Raw genomic sequence first — 18,376 nt, 5'->3', positions numbered from 1 at the left:
ACTTATTCTTGCATGTAATAATTGTCAGCTCTCAAAGAAAAGGACAAGAAGAGTCAATTTTCTACAGACATTTTATTGATGAACAATTTTTTCTTCATTTGTATGACTTTTTTTTTCCTTTTACACAGTAAAATAAGGAAATATTTGCTCCATAAATAACAAAAATTAGCCCTTTTATCTCAATCCAGTCAAACTCTATGTAAAATAGTTTGTTCTATATTTACATTCCATACCAAAATAGGAAACACATGTTCAAAGTCAACCAGTTCTCTCAAAACAGTTGTTTTATCTCCAGGGTGAGCTTCACATTAAAAAGGCAACATTTGCACTTGGGAAGTTTGTTAGTGTAAGATCACATTATTTAATGTACAAATACACCCAAATCCTGAGGACTGATACATTCAGCCAAGCAGGAGCTGCTTGTTGGATCTTGCTGGGGAAAGACCTTGACCTGCTCAGCGGGCTGAACCTCGCTCCTAGAACACGCAGGGAAGAAAGGGCATGAACCCCCTTCCCAGGTACATATCCCCAAGGAGGAAGAGTTGCAGGACAGGAAGATTTAAGACTGTGGCCATGTCTGCTCTTAAGGGACATCTCTTTTCCTAAGTGACTTACACACAGCAGAATGAATGAGCTGCATCGTGTTGATAATCTATTAATGGGGTAAAAATTCTCTTTCAGTAATTAACTTACATCCAAGGCTGTGACAGTCTTCCAAGACCTCAATTTATCTCAAGAGGAATTAATTGCCTGCTTGTCAGCAAAACTCTGCTCACTGCATACTCTAGCTCAAAGCTGTTCTTCCTCCTAGTTGTCTGCAACACTAGAAAAGTATGTGTTCCTCAAGCATGACTTGCCTCAACTTCTAATTGAAATATTCTAGGTTTCAACTACTGGGGTAAAAACAGACCACAAAATTAATTTACTTCCATAAGCAAACATGGAATATTTTTTTTAAAAACTAAACCTGCAGACATTAATACACTGAAAATATTTCTGTTACAGACAAGCTAACTCCTTTATCTCTCAACACTATTTCCAGGGCTCCTGCTGCTGCCCTGTCTGCTCTGGGTGACAACACAAAGGGTTATTTGGGCCGTATTTCAGTTTTCACACCTAGGAGATACAATAGGATGGGCTTCCTATAGTATGCTATAGGATACTTCCTATAGTATGCTATATATTCCTATAGCATTCCTATAGTATGCCCAAGACCTCTAAACTAGCTGCCTGCAGACTCATTTAAAACCAACTTTTCTGGGGCAACTGCACTTAAGGCTACATAACGGATTGGTTTAAGCTACAATTTTAGCTATGTTCTACACTCAAAAATGGCTTATGCTTCCTACTGTATTTATTTTGCTCTTAAAACCTGAGACATGTTTTTACTTAATTCATCTGAAGACTTAGAAGTTCACACAGCAGGCTAGAAGCTTAACTCAAAGACCAACAGAACTGAGGTAGTCAGGTTTACTCTGATAACGCTTTTTGACAGTCACCAATTAATTTCCACTTTAAATGGAACTTGACCTATTTCTTGGCAGTTCCAACACGTTTCCAGCTTCTAACGCACTGACACGTTGGGGTTTTACCCTCTGGAGTACCTTCCCTCCCCAACTCCCCAAAGCCACATCCAGTTCTGCAGTTCACAGCCAGTTGAAGGGCTGCACGTCAAAGAAATTATGACTAAAATCTCAGATTATTAAGGCAGTAATAGTTTTACTTCACTGAATTCACTGATGCAGCTACTCAGCAGGTACTGGTGAATCTGATCACAAGAGCCCTGACAGGCAGACAGATCTTCCCCTTTGGGTACAGTGCACTACAGCCTTTCTTTCATCAACACATACAATTCAGAAGTAGGTAAGCATCGACTTTTTAAGCCATCTTTGAGCTAATTCTCAGAAAGAGAGAATAAAAGAAAAGCCCTCAAGAGAAACAGCTGTATATAAGATAAAAATATTCACTTAAATATGACAAATTTCACAGTTACACAGACAGGAGACTGGCATATTAAATAACGAGCACAATAAATTAACACCAGTAAAAAAGTTTAACAGTTATAAAGTCAACCAGAAAGTTCAGACAGTGCAAATATTTCACAGTAAGAAAAAATAACCAATAATCTCTTTTCAAGTATCAAAAGCATTGTTGTTGAGTGATACCATTTAAACTGTATTATTGCACGACAGACAAAAAAATACATTAACAACCTCTGGGACCCAAGATGTATTCTCAACCCCTTACGTTTTCAAGAAATCCATTTACACCAACTGTTGATTGTGCATATATGAAAATAATCAGTGTTCACTTACTAATCTGAGCATTTCTTAATTCAAACTTGCACACATTTAAAGCATTTGGTTCCTAATATGTATTGCTTCTCTGAAATGCCTATTTAAGGCTAGCCTAGGACTTGTACAATTTAAAGCAAACTGCAGCTAAGAAGGGGAACTAGCTCAGTGCAAGGTACTCTCAGCTGTGATGCCTTCAGACATTTTTAGGTTGCATCTTACTCACCTCAGCAGTGTGGTAAGAGTTTCTTTAAATATAAAAAAATTGAGTCCAGCAGGCACACAGGTTCTTAAAATTACAGTGGAAGTCCTATTATTAAACAAGATTATTGTAGCTCAAGAAATTTCACTCCGTACCCCTTTCACCCCCCACCTTTCCTTTTAAGAAGGGATCTGCTCACAATTCTAATATTACAACTTATTTAAGAAGCAAAGTAACATCATCCTTCTTCATGCATTTCCATTTTTTTAGTGCTCCCTCAAGTTTAACACAATTCTATCCTAACAGGACAAACTACTGATTGGACCATTAGAGAGTTGCTTTTGCTCTGAACAGGATTATTTGTAACACATTATAGAGTCAGAAACAAATGAAAACAAGTGTCCTAAAAGCAGATGTCCTTAGTTCAACAGAGTTTGCTCATTTCCTTCCCATTACATTTTTGTCCATCAAGTGATTAGTTTTGTGTGGTTCAAAAATGTCTGGTTCTCTAACTTATCACAAATACTCAAATAATCCATAGTATTTATATGTCTGAGAAAAGGTGGAGGGAAAAAAAAAACAAAAAAGACAAATTAGACTTTTCTTTACACATTCAATATAGTTTTTGGTCTAGAGAAGTCAATACCATTCTGTAAGATTACAGCTGCCACCACTACTGGTTTGCCCCTCAACAAAAAAAACAAGAGCAGCTGTGTTTATGTTCATAATTTAAAAAAATTAATAATGCCATTATTGAGGAAGCAAACCATCAGAATAAAAAAATGATCAAAAAACCTATCCCAATTTTACAGACCATGTGTCAGTACTGAAATGCATTTGCCTAGCAAATTACTCTGAGAATATTCAAACATTTGATGTATTAAATTTCACAGAAGAACTGGCACATGCTAAATGAGAATGGGATTTCTAGACAGTTGTCTTGGTTACCAGTCTGAAATTCCACTTTGTGCATGTAGGAAGGTTTCAGTGAACCCCAAGAATTGGCCACTTTACCAAAAACTAATAGAAAATCTGAGAAGCCTCAAAGCTGCAGAGTCCAGCTGTGGAGACAACTGCCAGCCGCTGGTCTCTGTCATTAAATTACTTCCTCTCCTCACAAACTGTAGGAATTGACAAAACAAACAAAATCCAGCACCTATTTACATCTGGGTTGATAGCAATGATAGTAACTGATTTTTACATGGCTTTTGACTAAACCACTGAGGTATATTTCCAGTTTGAGGATGCTTTGCTACCAGTCACACAGAGGACATATAAAAAAACCAAAACGCCACAATACAACAAAACCCCCAACCCTCAGTCCTGTAACAGTGAAGTTCACCCAGTTGCTAGGTAGTCTAAAACAGTTGACACAGTGGATCATGTTACTCCATTAAAAAAAAAAAAAAAAAAAAAAAAAAATCAAAGATTGCAATTCAGGAAAGTATTGGCACTTATTGAGATGACAAAGTAAATTTTTCTCCTCTCAAGCTCTGTCTGCTTTTGTCAGTACCTCCCTGACTACCATCTGCACAGATACTTGCCAGGAGAGATGAGGTTCAGTAGAAGACAGCTGCCTGCAGAAATAAAAATCTCAGTGCTCCACAGTAAGGAGTGCAACATGCTGGTCTGTCATCTTGGAACATTTTGCCCCGTGCTTAGTGCTATGCGCAGAGAAATAATCCTGTTAGCAGGGGAATTAAGTTTGCCATCAGTAGCCAAAGAGTTACAACCAGGCTGGACGAGCAGGAGCATAAGTCTAAAACAAACAAAAACAAAACAAAAAAACCCCCCATGAAGCTTTAAATATAAAATTTTAAAGAGAAAAACATATTTACAGGAATCTGCATCGATTTATTCTAGCTTTCAAGGGCAGCAATTCAAACCAACCACATAACATGATTGTTTTCTTAATAATGAAATAAATTTCTGTATTCCTTAACTAATAGAAATTAGGAGAACAAATGAAAAAAAAATATCCATATTGAAAGAGCAGGAAGTTTCCTGTGGCCTGACTGGGGAGAAGCAGCATTTCAAATCCACAGATCCTCAAAAGACTGTTCTAGGAATACTTAGCTCTGTATGGCTGTGAGTCACATAAATACCCAGGCCACAAAACAACAAGCTGAAGGGAGAGGGAGGGAAAAAATACAAACAAAAAATCCTAATCTATGAATCAGTGCATTTTTCTGGATGGTAGGTGATCACACAGCCACAAGGCTTCAGAAGACCATGGACTTGCATAGATAAAAACCTGTGTACACACACACACATATATATGTGAGAATCATGGAGCTTGAACTCAGATGCTAGATGGTGTGAACCTTCCAGGTTAAAGCTTTGTCATGCTAAAACCTCATCTACAGGTCATCCCACCAACCACTGAAATGTTATTTCTGAGACAAAACTATTTGAATTGGTGCACACAAACCCAAGTGCATCCCTTTGAAGGAAGAGCCAAGTGTGCAGATAAACTAAACAGGTTTATTTTTTCACTGAAAGCTGCAGGAGAGCCACTAATGCAAAATACTGTAAAGACTGTTCTCTTTAACCAGTTTCTTTTTAGAAACCCATCTGTTCTTGACCGAAACATTAGCTGGGAGTCAGCGAATTAAGCTTCCTTCCTCCTTTAAAAAGCCAACTGACACTTGTATTTCATGTTCTGGATTAACATTGTCAGTGGGAAGTTATAAAAGTGAAAACTCACTTTCCACCAAAGTGATAAATTGGGATGTTACATAAATGACATAGCTTTGAAAACACAGATCAGATTTTCTGGTAAACTGCCAGACTAGAGCTAGATTTATGTGACAACTACCAGAAGGAGAGCTGACATGAAGTAGTCATGTTTCAGGCGTACTCCTGTGCTGCGTTAGCCACTATCCTGATCCCAGAAACAAAAGCATGACTACACAGGAAAAAGCAGGACACCTTTGCCATATTCCTTAAGTCCCACACCTAGGATCTTAGAATAGACAGATGACAGTCCTACTTCCCTCTTCCCATGACAGTCAGAGCTGACAGAAACCTCAAGTGTATACAGACATTTTATATTAAGTTTCACTTCAGCAAACTGTAAGGCAACCTACCAACTGGTGCAGCCCTGGTCAAGTTAGAAGCCGGAGGATCCCTCTCTGGAGGACAGGAGTCACAGAAGTCCAAACAAGCAGGGCAAATCAGATTCCCAACGTGGATCCAGCCACTCATCTGAATGCTCACAGTTAAAACCTGACCCGAGCGGCTGCACAAGTACGCTGTGTCCTTGACCCAAACATGCAGCCCTTGTGGAGAACAAGAAACCTTAAAATAAAAGAATGAAAGTCAGGTCTACGTTATGATTTATCAGAAATAGCTGTTTGGAGTTAGGAATTTGGAGGTTCTCTCACTAAGTAAATACTACATCCTGTAAACACCCAGTAGTAGAGGGCACATTAACCGCAAGTATTTTGAGGCAGCAAAATACTGCCTCAAAAGGCACAGCAAATATTTGGTTCAAGAATTCTTTAAGGCACGAGCAGTACTCTTTTTGTGCAATTATACAGCTCATCAGCTGAGACCGATTAAAATTTGGCTTCTGCTAATGGCTACTTTTTAGAGTTGTGTTGTTGCAAGTGACACTTCTAGTGAGGTAGTCCTGGTGAGATGGAGGATAAAAAAATGACAGGTGCACTGTGCTTTCCACCTCTGAAAAACAGAACTAATTTAACTCTAAGCTTCAACAACTGATTGCAGTATAACTATTCCTGCTTAGCTGTGGAGACAGTGTCACAGGGGTAAGGCAGAGGAAATCCATAGCAAGACTGGAGTAACTCACAAGCCTTCCCACTGGCCACAGGCTTAACTTGAAGCATGACCTAATATACAGGCTTATGGGGGGGAAGACATTTATTTTCAAAGAATGTAAGATAATCTAGTGATTTAAGGCAGAAATGCTCATGTACAGGATCCAGGTGCAAAGTCCTAACAGTCACAGCCTACATTTTATGCCTGACTGTGGGAAGATTAGAGATGAGGATTGTAAACATATCTATCATAATAATTGTTGTTTAACCTTGTGTGTTGGACAAAAACATCTGTGGTTAGATAACAAAGGCTGTGATAGGAGAAGGAGTACCCTGCTGTAAAGCATATCTGAGATTCCTGCCCAGCTGTGGGAAAGATCAAACTACAGTGGTAAACTATGTCTGTGTGAATCCCTGACACACAGGGGAGAACAGGAGGCTCAGTGACCCTCTAAGCAAGGACAGAGCTCCAGGGTGCCCGAGTCCCCACTTTTGTGCTTCAGTGATCCCCCAGTTTGCAAAGTAACAAAAATAAATCTAGTCTGCATTTCATTCATGGTTTTGTGGTTGCTCCTGTATCCTGCCTGTGCCAGCTCACACACTGACTTTTCCCTTCAGTGTTATTTAAAAAAAAATAAAAATACAAACCAAACACATACATACTTGATAACACCCACTACCCCAGTCAGGGTAACTGAGTTTCCTCCTGCACTGTTCCATGACAAAAGCAGATTTCTGGATAAGACATACAGAATTTGGTCCATATTTTTCCGCACCGTAGTTTTTGGTAGGATCTAAGGTAGAAAGAATATACTGAATTGCAGCTTTCTAGGGGAACAAAGTTCACATCAACTTAATATGCTACAATTAGTGTCTCCACGTGCAAGTCAAAGTTTACTTTTGGAATCTTTCAGGTGGTTAATCATTATCAATTTAGAAATTCTACTGTTTTGAATATAAAGTGAAAACAAAAATTAAAAACAAACAAACAAAACCCACTTTCCTTCAGAACTATGTGGATAAGGTTGCCCCCAGGGAGTGCTAGCTGTGATTGCTGACTGAGGGCAGAGGGTGTTTATTTGCTTGCTGTTGAGACAACTGCATGGACAGGTAATATCCTACAGCACTCTGGAGCTCCACAATATTTGAAGTTCATGCACTACCCCAGGAGACAAGCCCATGTCCTGGTAATTCACAAAGCATCCTGCCTAGATCAAAACCAAACAAAAAATAAAAGGTACAAAGGGAAATTGTTTTCCAGAGACTCAAACAAACCCTAAGGAGACCCCCACATCCACCCTTTTAATATTTGGATCATTTGGGCTTAATTTTTGTTCAGCTGTTACACAGTTCTTGTACTAATATAAGTGTTTGCTTCCTAGGCGTACATGGTAATTGTGGTAATTGTTCTGTGCTTCTCACCCCAGCACAGCTTTCACACAGCTAGTAGTATAAAACTCATTTTACATCCAATTATTTTGGTCATATAGTAAATCCATTCCAGATTTATTAAAAAAATGTCTTTTTGATACCATACTGAAGTTCTGAAAACTGACCTGGTTGGTTTTCAATTATTCTGCAGTCTGAACTGCGTTGAAATTCACCACTTAAATGCCAGCTGAATTCTTGACTGAAGGGACAATAGTCAGCAATTTCTACTGAGCCACCATAATAAGGCAATTCTTCTGCTGGTACTCCATCAAGATTGTCAAAATACTGCAAACCAAAATAGGTTGTGAAGCAGTTTCCACAAAGACAAGTGCACGAAGACAAGAATCTTTTAAACAGAACCAATCACTACAGCTGTATTGTATTCAGGAATGCTACTAACAGCTTACTTAGGATGCCCATGAATCATGATGAGTATTTAAGAATACTTAATGCAGAGAATTTACATTTGTCTGTACCCCTTGCCCCCCCTTTGTAATCATAACATTCTCTGGAAGGAAACAGAATAATTTCTTAGCATGCAGGGACACAAGACAGCAGACAAAACACTCTGGGGGACTTTTGTTACAGAGCAATGATATGATACTTAGCTACCTGGCCAAGCAACATCCTTGTTTTATTAAGAACACAAGAGACTTTTTTCACCCTCCAGCAGACATTTTTCACAATATCTACCCTCCTCTACTAGTTCAGAAGAAAAAAACACAATCGAATATAATCACTTGGCTGCAAAGTACAAAAATGGAAACAGTTTTTGTTAAGGTAAGATCCATTATACCTGATATTCCTGAGGTAAATGCTTTGGAAACTTCTGCAAGTTGCAAACTGCTACTGCTCTTTGGTCCTGTCTGCAGGTTAACTGCAATGGATTACTTCTCAAAGTGTCGCAGTATGGGCTGATTAATTGCCTCCTGAAAGGAAAAAATAATAATAAAAATCACATTAGATCACTTTAACTGCTTTTCATAATTTTACTATGGTTGTTATTTTTCTTTTAATTGGTGGAGAACAGTCTTCTATTGTCCTATGCTGTAACAGCTGAGAGAATTCACCTTTTATATAGACTACAATTCCTATCCAAAGACAGGACTCAGGGAAACTGTAGGAAGCTGCATCAGGGGAGGCTTAGGTTAGATATTAGGAAAAGGTTTTTCACTCAGGGAAGGGGTCACAGCACCAAGCCTGCCTGAGTTCAAGAAGCATTTGGATGATGTCCTCAGGCACATGGTGTGATCTTGAAGCCATCACCTTCAGTTGCTTTGAGTAAAATCCCGTTATGCAAAAGGACACAGGCTGTATTTCCAATTAAAAGGGACAAACTAAGAACCCAAGCACTTTTTTATTAGGTCCCTCCTCTAAAAGGAAAGCCCTCTTACAAGTGTAAATGCATTTTACATCCTAAGATGTTTGGCTCTCTATTTAAGGGGTGGGACGTTTCTGCTCTGAATACATTGGGGTACTCCTTGGGCTCACCCTGAGGGTACACAGGACAACATTCACTGTTAACATGTATCTACCTCTACTTTTTTTTACTGAGTTGCATTTGAAGGATAAATGTAAACAAACATCAGGGTTTCCACTTTGTTTTTTTAAAAGACTGGATTCTTACTTCCGTCTCTTTTGGTCGATCCAGAATTTGCAGCTCTTCAATACAAAGTCACAGCCTTTGTTACGTCCCCAATCTAATTTCTCTGCCATGCTGTAATTTGCTCTATACCAGCTGTAAAGGTATTTGGAAATGAGAACAGAGTTAATTCAAAAATTAGTGTTCTGATTAACAAGACAGAAGTTCAAAGAACTTCATGCTGTGCCTTTAAGTCTTCAAATAAAGAAAAAAGGAAAATAAATCCCCTTCTGCCTGGAGCAAAACATTTTACAAATTCCACTAATTTCTCAGTCATGATGAACTAAAAAAAAATTTTACTGCTTATTTGTTCAAGAGCAATGCATCAGGATCTGCAAAGAAACAATGCAGGAAGGAAGACGACATTCTGGATAATTTTGCTTTTCCTCTATGTATGCTTTCTATCTGCAAGTAGAGCTAAAATAATAGATACATACTGCATGCAACTGGAAGAAGATTGATATTAAGAAAAAAAGTAAACAGACACTACAAATAGTACTATGCACTGCAAGGCATCTTTTTTAAGACCAGATATTAAATATGGATGGGTATGGATTAAATATGGCATGAAGTAACATGTCAGTTATCTGTGTTGCAGATGGATAACCACAAGTGCATTGATTTCAAATAAAATCCAACACAAATGAAAATAAAACACAAACAAACAAACAAAATCTTATTAATTCTTACCCTGTGTCTTCCATTAATGCTAAGGTGATCCTGGAAAAGACTCGATTCTGTGTATGGGATCCAGTCATAGCCTCATTCTGAAAGTTACCAGGAACTATTAGCAAGCCACTGAAAATTATTACTGTAAGAAAATGCTTTTGATGGAAAAACATTTTATTTTCAGTCCCTTCTTATAGCTGAAAATCAAATCCCAATCTCTTTCATAAAAGGATCACAAGAGGAACACCCTTCCCCACTCCACCCTACAAAGCCTCAGAATTCTAGAAGTCAGAAATCTCACTCCAAATTCCAGCTAAACCATGACCAACATGTGCTCACTTCTCTCCACATAAAATTCTTCCTTCTTCTGGAATATTTATTAGTAGGAACAACACCACATTTTCTGTCTCTTTTTGGTAAGATGAAAGCCAAGTTCATTTAATTTTCTTCTGCACGATTTATTTTTAATTTTCCTAGTAGTCCTTCTTAGGAGCAAGGTGCACAGGACACACGACTAAAGGATCATAGCATACCAAAAGAAGTTTTATTAAGGTGGCAGTGGAATTTTCCATCCCATTAAAGAAAAAGCAAGTTCACACCATCCTCATAGAGCAACTCTGGTCACCTTGGAGTTTCCTTATCACCTTATAACTGGAAATGCAACACCAGTGTCTTTTTCCTGCTCAGTCATTTCCATCTGATGAACTTTAGGCTTACACCAGAAGTCACTCACCCTTAATTACACAACTCAAATTTCTATTAATGGACTTAATCTCATTTCTACTGTTTCTTCAAAACGTAGTTTTCCAGCCTTCCCTCTCTACTAGTGTGGTCAGGAGTTAGCACCAGAAGACCTCCTAACATCAAATTTGCTACCACTCTTGCTACCTAATGAGATTTGAATTAAGATAAATAACAAACTATATGGTTTATTTCTACATAAAAAAAATTTATCTGGAAAGATGTAAAGGAGACCAGTGATTAGCTCATTTTTACTAGTCCTACTGATATCTCCTAATTATCTATATTCCAATGGCAGTCTTTCCAGTTGGCTTCAAACTAATGTTCCACACCAAAGGTTGCTGAAAAGCAGGAAAAGGTTACAATTTTGGTCTCAAGAAACATGCACTGTTTAAGATTACTTCCACAAAAATGTCTGTGCTGAAGCATTACCCTTCTTGTTTGCCTCAGTGCATACAACAGTAACTAGAAAGTGTATCTCTGTCAAAAATACCACAAAACACAAAGTTATAAATAAAAATAAGCTTAAATGTCAGGAGGGAAAATAAGCATTTCCTTGATTAGATGAGGTTCTGCAGTAGAGATGGCAGAAGCTAACCCCAGGGCACATGAATATAGATGAAGTAATGAAAATGGACAGAATGATCAAATGTGTAAAATGTGTAAAAGGCAGAAGCTGACAAAATTTAATTGACTCAATGAAATGCCCCCTTCCCCCTAAAAAGGGAAATTACCTTCTCAAAATGGTTAGTGGCAGACAGAAGTAGGAGACATTTAGGTTTTTAGTAACCAGTATATCTCAAACTCACACTCTGAGACTTTAGCAGTAAATTAAAATGATAGATTTATCTAGAAATTGGACATTTAAGTATTTGTAGTTTATTACTGCTTGCAATCTATTTCAGTGAGGTATGATGCACCTGCATTTTCAAGGCTCCAGTAGGCATAACTATAAACCTAAAAATCAAAGCAGGGGGCACAGATATTCCCACATGCCCCTCCATCCCCAGTATCAGCACTTACCTCCAGCAACCTCTTCTCCCAGTGATTGAGTTCAGTACCCATGCCACCTTGATTCTCAAGCTCCATTCCCTCTAGAATTGGACAATTAAAATGTTTTCGAGCTTCTTCCTAGAAATAAAACATTCAACACAATCCTCAAAACATTGAAGCAGATAACCATATGCAATCCTAAAGTTCTAGATTTTTTTTCCAATATTTCAGCATTTCTTTTTCTACCATCTTGTTTTCTTGCAAATACAAAACACTTCTCCTACTCAGAAGCTTGCCAACTACTTGCCAACCAAGTATCCCAACACCAAGCCTAACAATCTGTCTACTTATCTCCTGGAAAGAAAAGATGGAAGTTTACAAGAGAAAAACAGCAACAGAATTAGCTGAGAATAGCATGCATGTGCTTAAGACCATATGCAAAAAAAGAAAACTAACAAAAAACCTTAAACATTGTGGGAACACTCTATCAAACATTTCAGAGAAAAAACACTTTTCTCTTAGGAACCTGTCCATGTCAAATAGTTTTGCATGGGTAAGTGTTTTCTGCAAAATATTTAAAAACCTGAAGAGGTAACACAACAAGGCTGTGGTCTCAGGGTCAGGATGGAAACCTTTGCACCTTTAATGTTCTGGACACTTTGACCAGCATGGCTGGTTTTCAAAACAGAGGTACTGAAACCAAGTTTGATTATTTACAAAACCCCCAAAAGATTATTTGTGGCCAAATATGACTAACACTAATTTATTTCCAATTCCCATTTATTACATGTAAGAACAAGTTCTGTTGGTGGCAGTGGGAGAGTCAGAGGTATAGGAAGCAAGAAACATGTCCAAGTATATAAACATGGTAAAATGTTAAATGCATTACTTTGTAATCAATCAAATTAGAAAAATATTAAAACAATGTTTTTAAAGAGAAAATCAGAAAACAAGATGAACTTATAAATAAGAAAAGCAGTGACAAGGATATCTGCTATACAGGTGTCTAAGTCTGGAGGAAAACATCTGAAGAGTAGGACTAAGGGATCTATTTAATTTTAGCTTTGCAAAATCTTTCATAATTTACTTCCCAGTACCTTCATTGTCTTTTACTACGTCAATTTATCTATTTCATACTGTCTGTCAACTATTTCCACTTTAGTTTGGATATACCCTCTCACCTAATAATACAGTCTTGAATCATCATATTTGTGCCATACTTTCAGGAATGGGTACTCTGTGTTAGGTTATTACTTCTTAAAGAATAAGGAATACTTATAACTTGAGAACATGATGGTAATGTTGGCATACACAGTGTAAAAGCTTAAGTTAATCCACACTTACAACTACACGAGGTGTTACAAGAAGATGAACGGCATGGCGCAGCATTTTGCCACCACGGATGTCCCATAACCTCACAGCTTTATGAACAACTTTGTTGCTCCACTGATACAAACCTAGACTGTAAGAAGAATGCTTTGGTTACATGTTTTTTCCATAAACATATCCTACTTGTGCAAAAATGTATCCTCATAAGAAACAGAATGGCGAATATCTACACCAAGATTCATTATATACACAACATTGTATACACATTATATGCACAACTCTGAGTTAATAAACCAGAATAAGCTTAGTAAAAACATATTCTGTAGACTCATTCAATAACAGCAAGCATTGAAATTTCAGCCCAAGTAATTTTAATGCTTAGCTTTAAATCTCCTGATAAATGAAATCCTGCCTTAATTTGTAAGATATGTATATAACAGAAGCACTTAATACCAATATAAAGAACCACCCCACACCAGTGTTTTAACATAACAAAGGCAAAGTGTTCTCAAGTTGAAATGGAAAGCAAGACTCAAGTTGGATTTTCAACAGGCAAGAATACATCCCAAAAAGGCAACGTGAAATCATCCTTCCAGGAGAGCACTGAGAGGTCCAAAAAATAAAATACCTTTCATTAAAAGGAGGGAGTCCATCTGCGTATCTTGCTGTCAAAGGTCTTCCATCATCATCACGATAAAATGCAAACAATCCAGCAGAGAAACCCTTTAAATTAAAAACCAAGCACACAGAAGCCTTTGATAATGCATTCACATACAAGGTCAAATGCCTTAAGAGAGTTCTCACTTCCATACCAGACAGACTGCAAGTATCACACCTGAAGGCAATTAACATACAAACTGGAGGCAAAGCAAGAGCTTTCATCCACCAAATACCCTTCCTTGCAACAAGCTGGAGGCATGGGAGGAAGCAGGCACAAATTTCAGGGAAGAACATTTTGTAGCATCAACCCTTACCAGTGCATGGATAATCTCATGTTTCACTGTAGACAACATGCCAACAAATTCCTGAGCTTGCGTTGAAATCATATTTGGACACAAATTAGCATACCCTGCTATTGGCCTGCAAGAAAGTTATAAAATTAAATGGTTTTCAGCAAAATACTAACAAATTCAAGTCATATTCACTTGATGAGGCTCACTTCTTGAGTAGACACAGAAGGAAATGGAGACCAATGTAAAAATAAGTCCTTCCAAACAAATTCCCTGATCAGGAATAGTCTGCTTGCAGTACAGTGACTAATTTACTGTTGAAATGGGGAGGGCTGGGACAGGATCAATCTCTATATTCAGTATTCTGCACAGGTGCTTGTGACAGCTCTGTAGGAAAAATGCATTTCAAGTAAGCCACTATAGAGGTGCAAAGAGTGTGTTACAATGAGTACAACTGAATTACAAACAAAGCAGGTAAGTAGGGCCCATTTGCATCCTCCTTTAAATTTATGTTAAGTATGACATTCACTTCAACAGAAGCAGGATCTTGAAAGTTTAGGCAACAACAGTGGAGGATTAGCTCTGAATTAAATATCTCAGCTTTGCTAGCTGAGCACCACTGGATTTGTTTTGTGGTTTTATATAACTATAGTGCTATACTATACAAGACAAGCACACAATTAAACTCCACATCTAAGCAATTAAGCAACTCCAAAGTTTAATTTAAAAGAGTCTGTACCAGGGGAATACTTGCCTGTCCATCTCAGCTTCCAGTTGGCAGTAGGCTGCATATGCAATGATATTTTCATGGCCACACCTTTCAGTAGTGAGAGCACTGACGTACAGTACAAAGTCAGCGTCTCGAACGCCTTCTTGGTCAGGTAAGCCAGTGGGTCCACAGAGCCACTCAGTCTCATTGCACACCCTGCATTGCTTTGGTGACATTCAGATGGAAAAATACTTAAGCTACATCCAACATTTTGCATGACAAAATTCAATTAGCTTGAAGCCAAGAACAAATGGCATTGTAAAACAATGGAAGATGTGGTAACTCCCTATGAAGATGGTAATCAAAACCAGAGCCAAGAGCTTCAAATGACCAGCTCTTTTGATTTATGAGACACCAGGAAGGTGGCAGCTTTTGACAAAAAAGGGCCTGCCAAGATACATATCCCAACATTAGTACCCTTTATTTCCTACAAATTGTGGGGAAAAAAAGAAAAAAAGAAAAAAAAATTACAGAAATTGTATAGGTAGGTGGCAATTGCATTTTACCTGCAATCTGGCATATATATATTTTGAATAATGTAGCTGAAACTTCAAGCTAAGAGAAACAAAGAAATCTGCTGATCTCATACTGCAAATAAATCGAAAACACATGCTGGCAAACAAGTTAAAAGCATTTCCTGCACCATGCTCCTGATTCACTGGATAACCTATTAAAAAAACCCAAAATTTATCAGTCCTGTGAAAATCTGACTCATCAACCAAGGTGCATCATGAAGTGACTAGTGGAAATTTAACAAGCTTCAAATCTCATCCTCTCTCCACACTCCATTACACTGCAGGGTTAGACAACAGTAAACAGGCCAGTTTTCCTCAACTTTTGATTCAACAGCATAAACTAAAGAAACTCCCACTAACTCATGATGTTCTATTCTCACTCAAACTTACGGATCTCCCACAAATGGGTCACTTCTGTACAGTCTGTGATATTAACTTTTTTATTAATTTCCACAAAAAATAGTATTTCAAAGGTTAAGAAGCACTTGGATGGCTTAGCTTACCTGGAGGTGTTTCTCAGGAACTATAACTGGGCCACATTTTGTGTGGTTTGCACAGGCTCCTCGGCAGTACCTGTGGGGGTCAGCTTTCCTCCTTAAATATTGGTTTGTCACACATTGCCTTCAATCAAACATGAAGGAGAGTCAGAACATGTTTATAATTTAAAAAAAAAAAATAAACCACAACCTATAGAGTGGTCTTACAGCACCCCACAATGCTGTTATACAGGTATGCAATGTATCTCACACAGTGATAATTGTTAGTTACCCTGCTCTGGAAGACATAATGCTTCCAGTCATTAAGAGTACCCACAAGCTCAAAGAGAGGTAAGGAAGAGGTTCATACATAGGGGTATATGTAACAGCAAACAGGCAAAACGTATACCCTTTAAAATATCCTATACAACAAATGTACATGTTGATGACAGAAGGCTGGCAGATTTGTGAACACTCCTTAAAGAGCTCCTGCTACTACCACTTAGTCAGATGGGGCACTGGTCTGAATCAGGAGAGCATTTCTTGGGCTCTTACTCTATTCTTACTTTAAAGGCTGTGTAACACAATGTTAAGTACCAAATATGGCAAGTGGTTTCTAACAAACTTTCACATACCTGCTTAATAAGATGGTACCCGTGGATTTGCGCACTTGAAATGTCTTCTCCAAATAAGATATAGCTTGGGGAAAGAGCTTGTTCTGAACAAAACAAAAATAAAAGTCACCCAGCAGCAGTGCAGACATAAGTCACCTCACAAGCATTAACTGCCAAGTTACATGATGCTTGCTGGATGCTGCAGTATAGCAGAGAAGTGGAAATTCAGACTTCCCATGAAGTTCAACCGTTATCAACGTATTTAGGAAATATTTTGTCTCAGTATTCCCATATTTTGTTATTGGATGTATTGGGATGGACTATTAATTTGAACGTGTCACTTCAAAAGAGGCTGAATTTATTCCAGCCATGAACTTATTGGCACTGGGAACAGCACATAAAATTTCTCTTCAGCTCCCACCTCTCTGCACTCCTCAAGCCTGGCTGCACCACTGTCTTTTATTCCTTACTTGCACAGTATCTCAAAAGAAGCTAGGAGAGATATTTAAAATACTCTAAATGGTGTCAAAAAACCTTAAAAATTATACACATACTACTCACTGAAGCTTTACTCATTGAGATATAGCAAGCACCTGTCAAACAGCATTCAGCAGAACACTGGAAGTATTTGGGAATCTGGCATAATCTGTATGCAAAGCCCTGTATCCCCTGACCAGAGGATATGAAATTGCTGGCATTCAAAGCCTTTAATTAAAGAATTCACAAGCCTTAACTTCATCCACATAATAAAAAACATACAAACAAACAAGGAATATCTCATACCTTTATAAGGTGTCTTTTCTCAGGTAGCAAACTATATTTAAACAAAACAAAACAAACAAGCTTTAGTTAACAGGGCTTCTACCCTCAGCTGTAGAGAAAAAGAGAAGTCACCACAACACCATACTCACTCCTCAACACTCCTGTCGTATACAATCTCGATTCTCAGCTGTTGATCCACATTTCTCTTCAAGACGTGGTTCTCCTTGAGAGGAACTTGATAGAGCACCTGGCAGGGAGAGGAGCAAGCCGCTGGATTAGGCAGCTCACCCTGACAACCACGCCAGGGACAGCTCCCAGGCCCCTTGCTCCTTCTCGTCTGCCAGAGCCCATTTTTTGTCTATTTTTCAGAAAAAACCCCTCCTGTCACCCCGCCGCGCCGGCCGGTCAGAAACCACCCGTACCCCCCCATCCACCGGCCGCGGAGCCAGACCCCTCCGAGCTCGGCCCGGGTGAGCCGTGAGGGGACAGACCGCCGCTCCCCCCACACCTGCTGCCAGAAGCCCTCACCCCCACCCCCGCCACCGCCTCCCGAGGAGCCCCCGGGGCGGCCCCACCTCCGCTCCGCTGGGCGCGCGGTGCTGACAGGGCGAGGAAGAGGAGGGGGAAAGCGCGGCGGCGCGGCCGCAGCCCAGGAGCACCGCGACGGTGCAAGCGGCGAGCAGCAGCCAGTACCGGTACCGGTATCGATATGGCCGGTGCTGCCCGGACCAGCCACCGCCGCCCGGCTCGGCGGCCATCTTCGACTGCCCCTCCGCCGCGTCGCCATGGAGGCAGCGCCGGTGAGAGCGGCCCCGCCAATCAGCAGGCGGGGAGCGCAGGGGTGAGCGGGGTGGAGGACAAGAGCGCTTCTGATTGGGTACGGGTGGGAGAGGGGCGGGGAAGGCGCGGGGAGGTGCGGGGCAGAGCGGGGCGGGGAGGGGGAGGTAGGGGAAGGCTGGGGTGGGGTGAAGGTGATGGTGAAGGTGATGGTGAAGGTGATGGTGATGATGATGATGGTGATGGTGGGCGCTGGGCAGGGCAATGCGAGGCAGTGTAATGCAGTGCGGGGCAGTGCGGTGCGTGGCGGGGCGGGGAGGGGAGGGGGAAGTGGGGGTGAAGGTGATGGTGGGCGCGGGGCGGGGCAATGCGGGGCAGTGTAATGCAGTGTAGTGTAGTGCGGGGCATCGCGGTGCAGCGCGGTGTAGTG

General features: G+C 39.7%; 1 protein-coding gene across 1 annotated transcript; it reads right to left on the bottom strand.

The window, feature by feature from the left end:
* Positions 1 to 3,822: 3,822 nt before the first annotated feature.
* On the bottom strand, positions 3,823 to 17,927 carry LMLN (leishmanolysin like peptidase). Its single transcript, XM_030454351.1, has 17 exons — positions 17,745 to 17,927; positions 17,319 to 17,416; positions 17,191 to 17,221; positions 16,429 to 16,511; positions 15,821 to 15,938; positions 14,788 to 14,966; positions 14,058 to 14,163; positions 13,712 to 13,806; positions 13,099 to 13,216; positions 11,785 to 11,892; positions 10,042 to 10,118; positions 9,337 to 9,447; positions 8,506 to 8,638; positions 7,835 to 7,994; positions 6,942 to 7,072; positions 5,586 to 5,796; positions 3,823 to 4,255 (listed from the first exon to the last, which is right to left on the bottom strand). Exons 1-17 carry the CDS (start codon positions 17,925 to 17,927, stop codon positions 4,161 to 4,163), a joined length of 2,037 nt encoding a protein of 678 aa, XP_030310211.1. The 3' UTR covers positions 3,823 to 4,160.
* Positions 17,928 to 18,376: the final 449 nt, after the last annotated feature.

Source organism: Calypte anna, chromosome 7 (assembly GCF_003957555.1).
Source record: "Calypte anna isolate BGI_N300 chromosome 7, bCalAnn1_v1.p, whole genome shotgun sequence".
NCBI lineage: Eukaryota > Metazoa > Chordata > Aves > Apodiformes > Trochilidae > Calypte > Calypte anna.
This window is presented reverse-complemented; position numbering and strand designations above follow the sequence as displayed.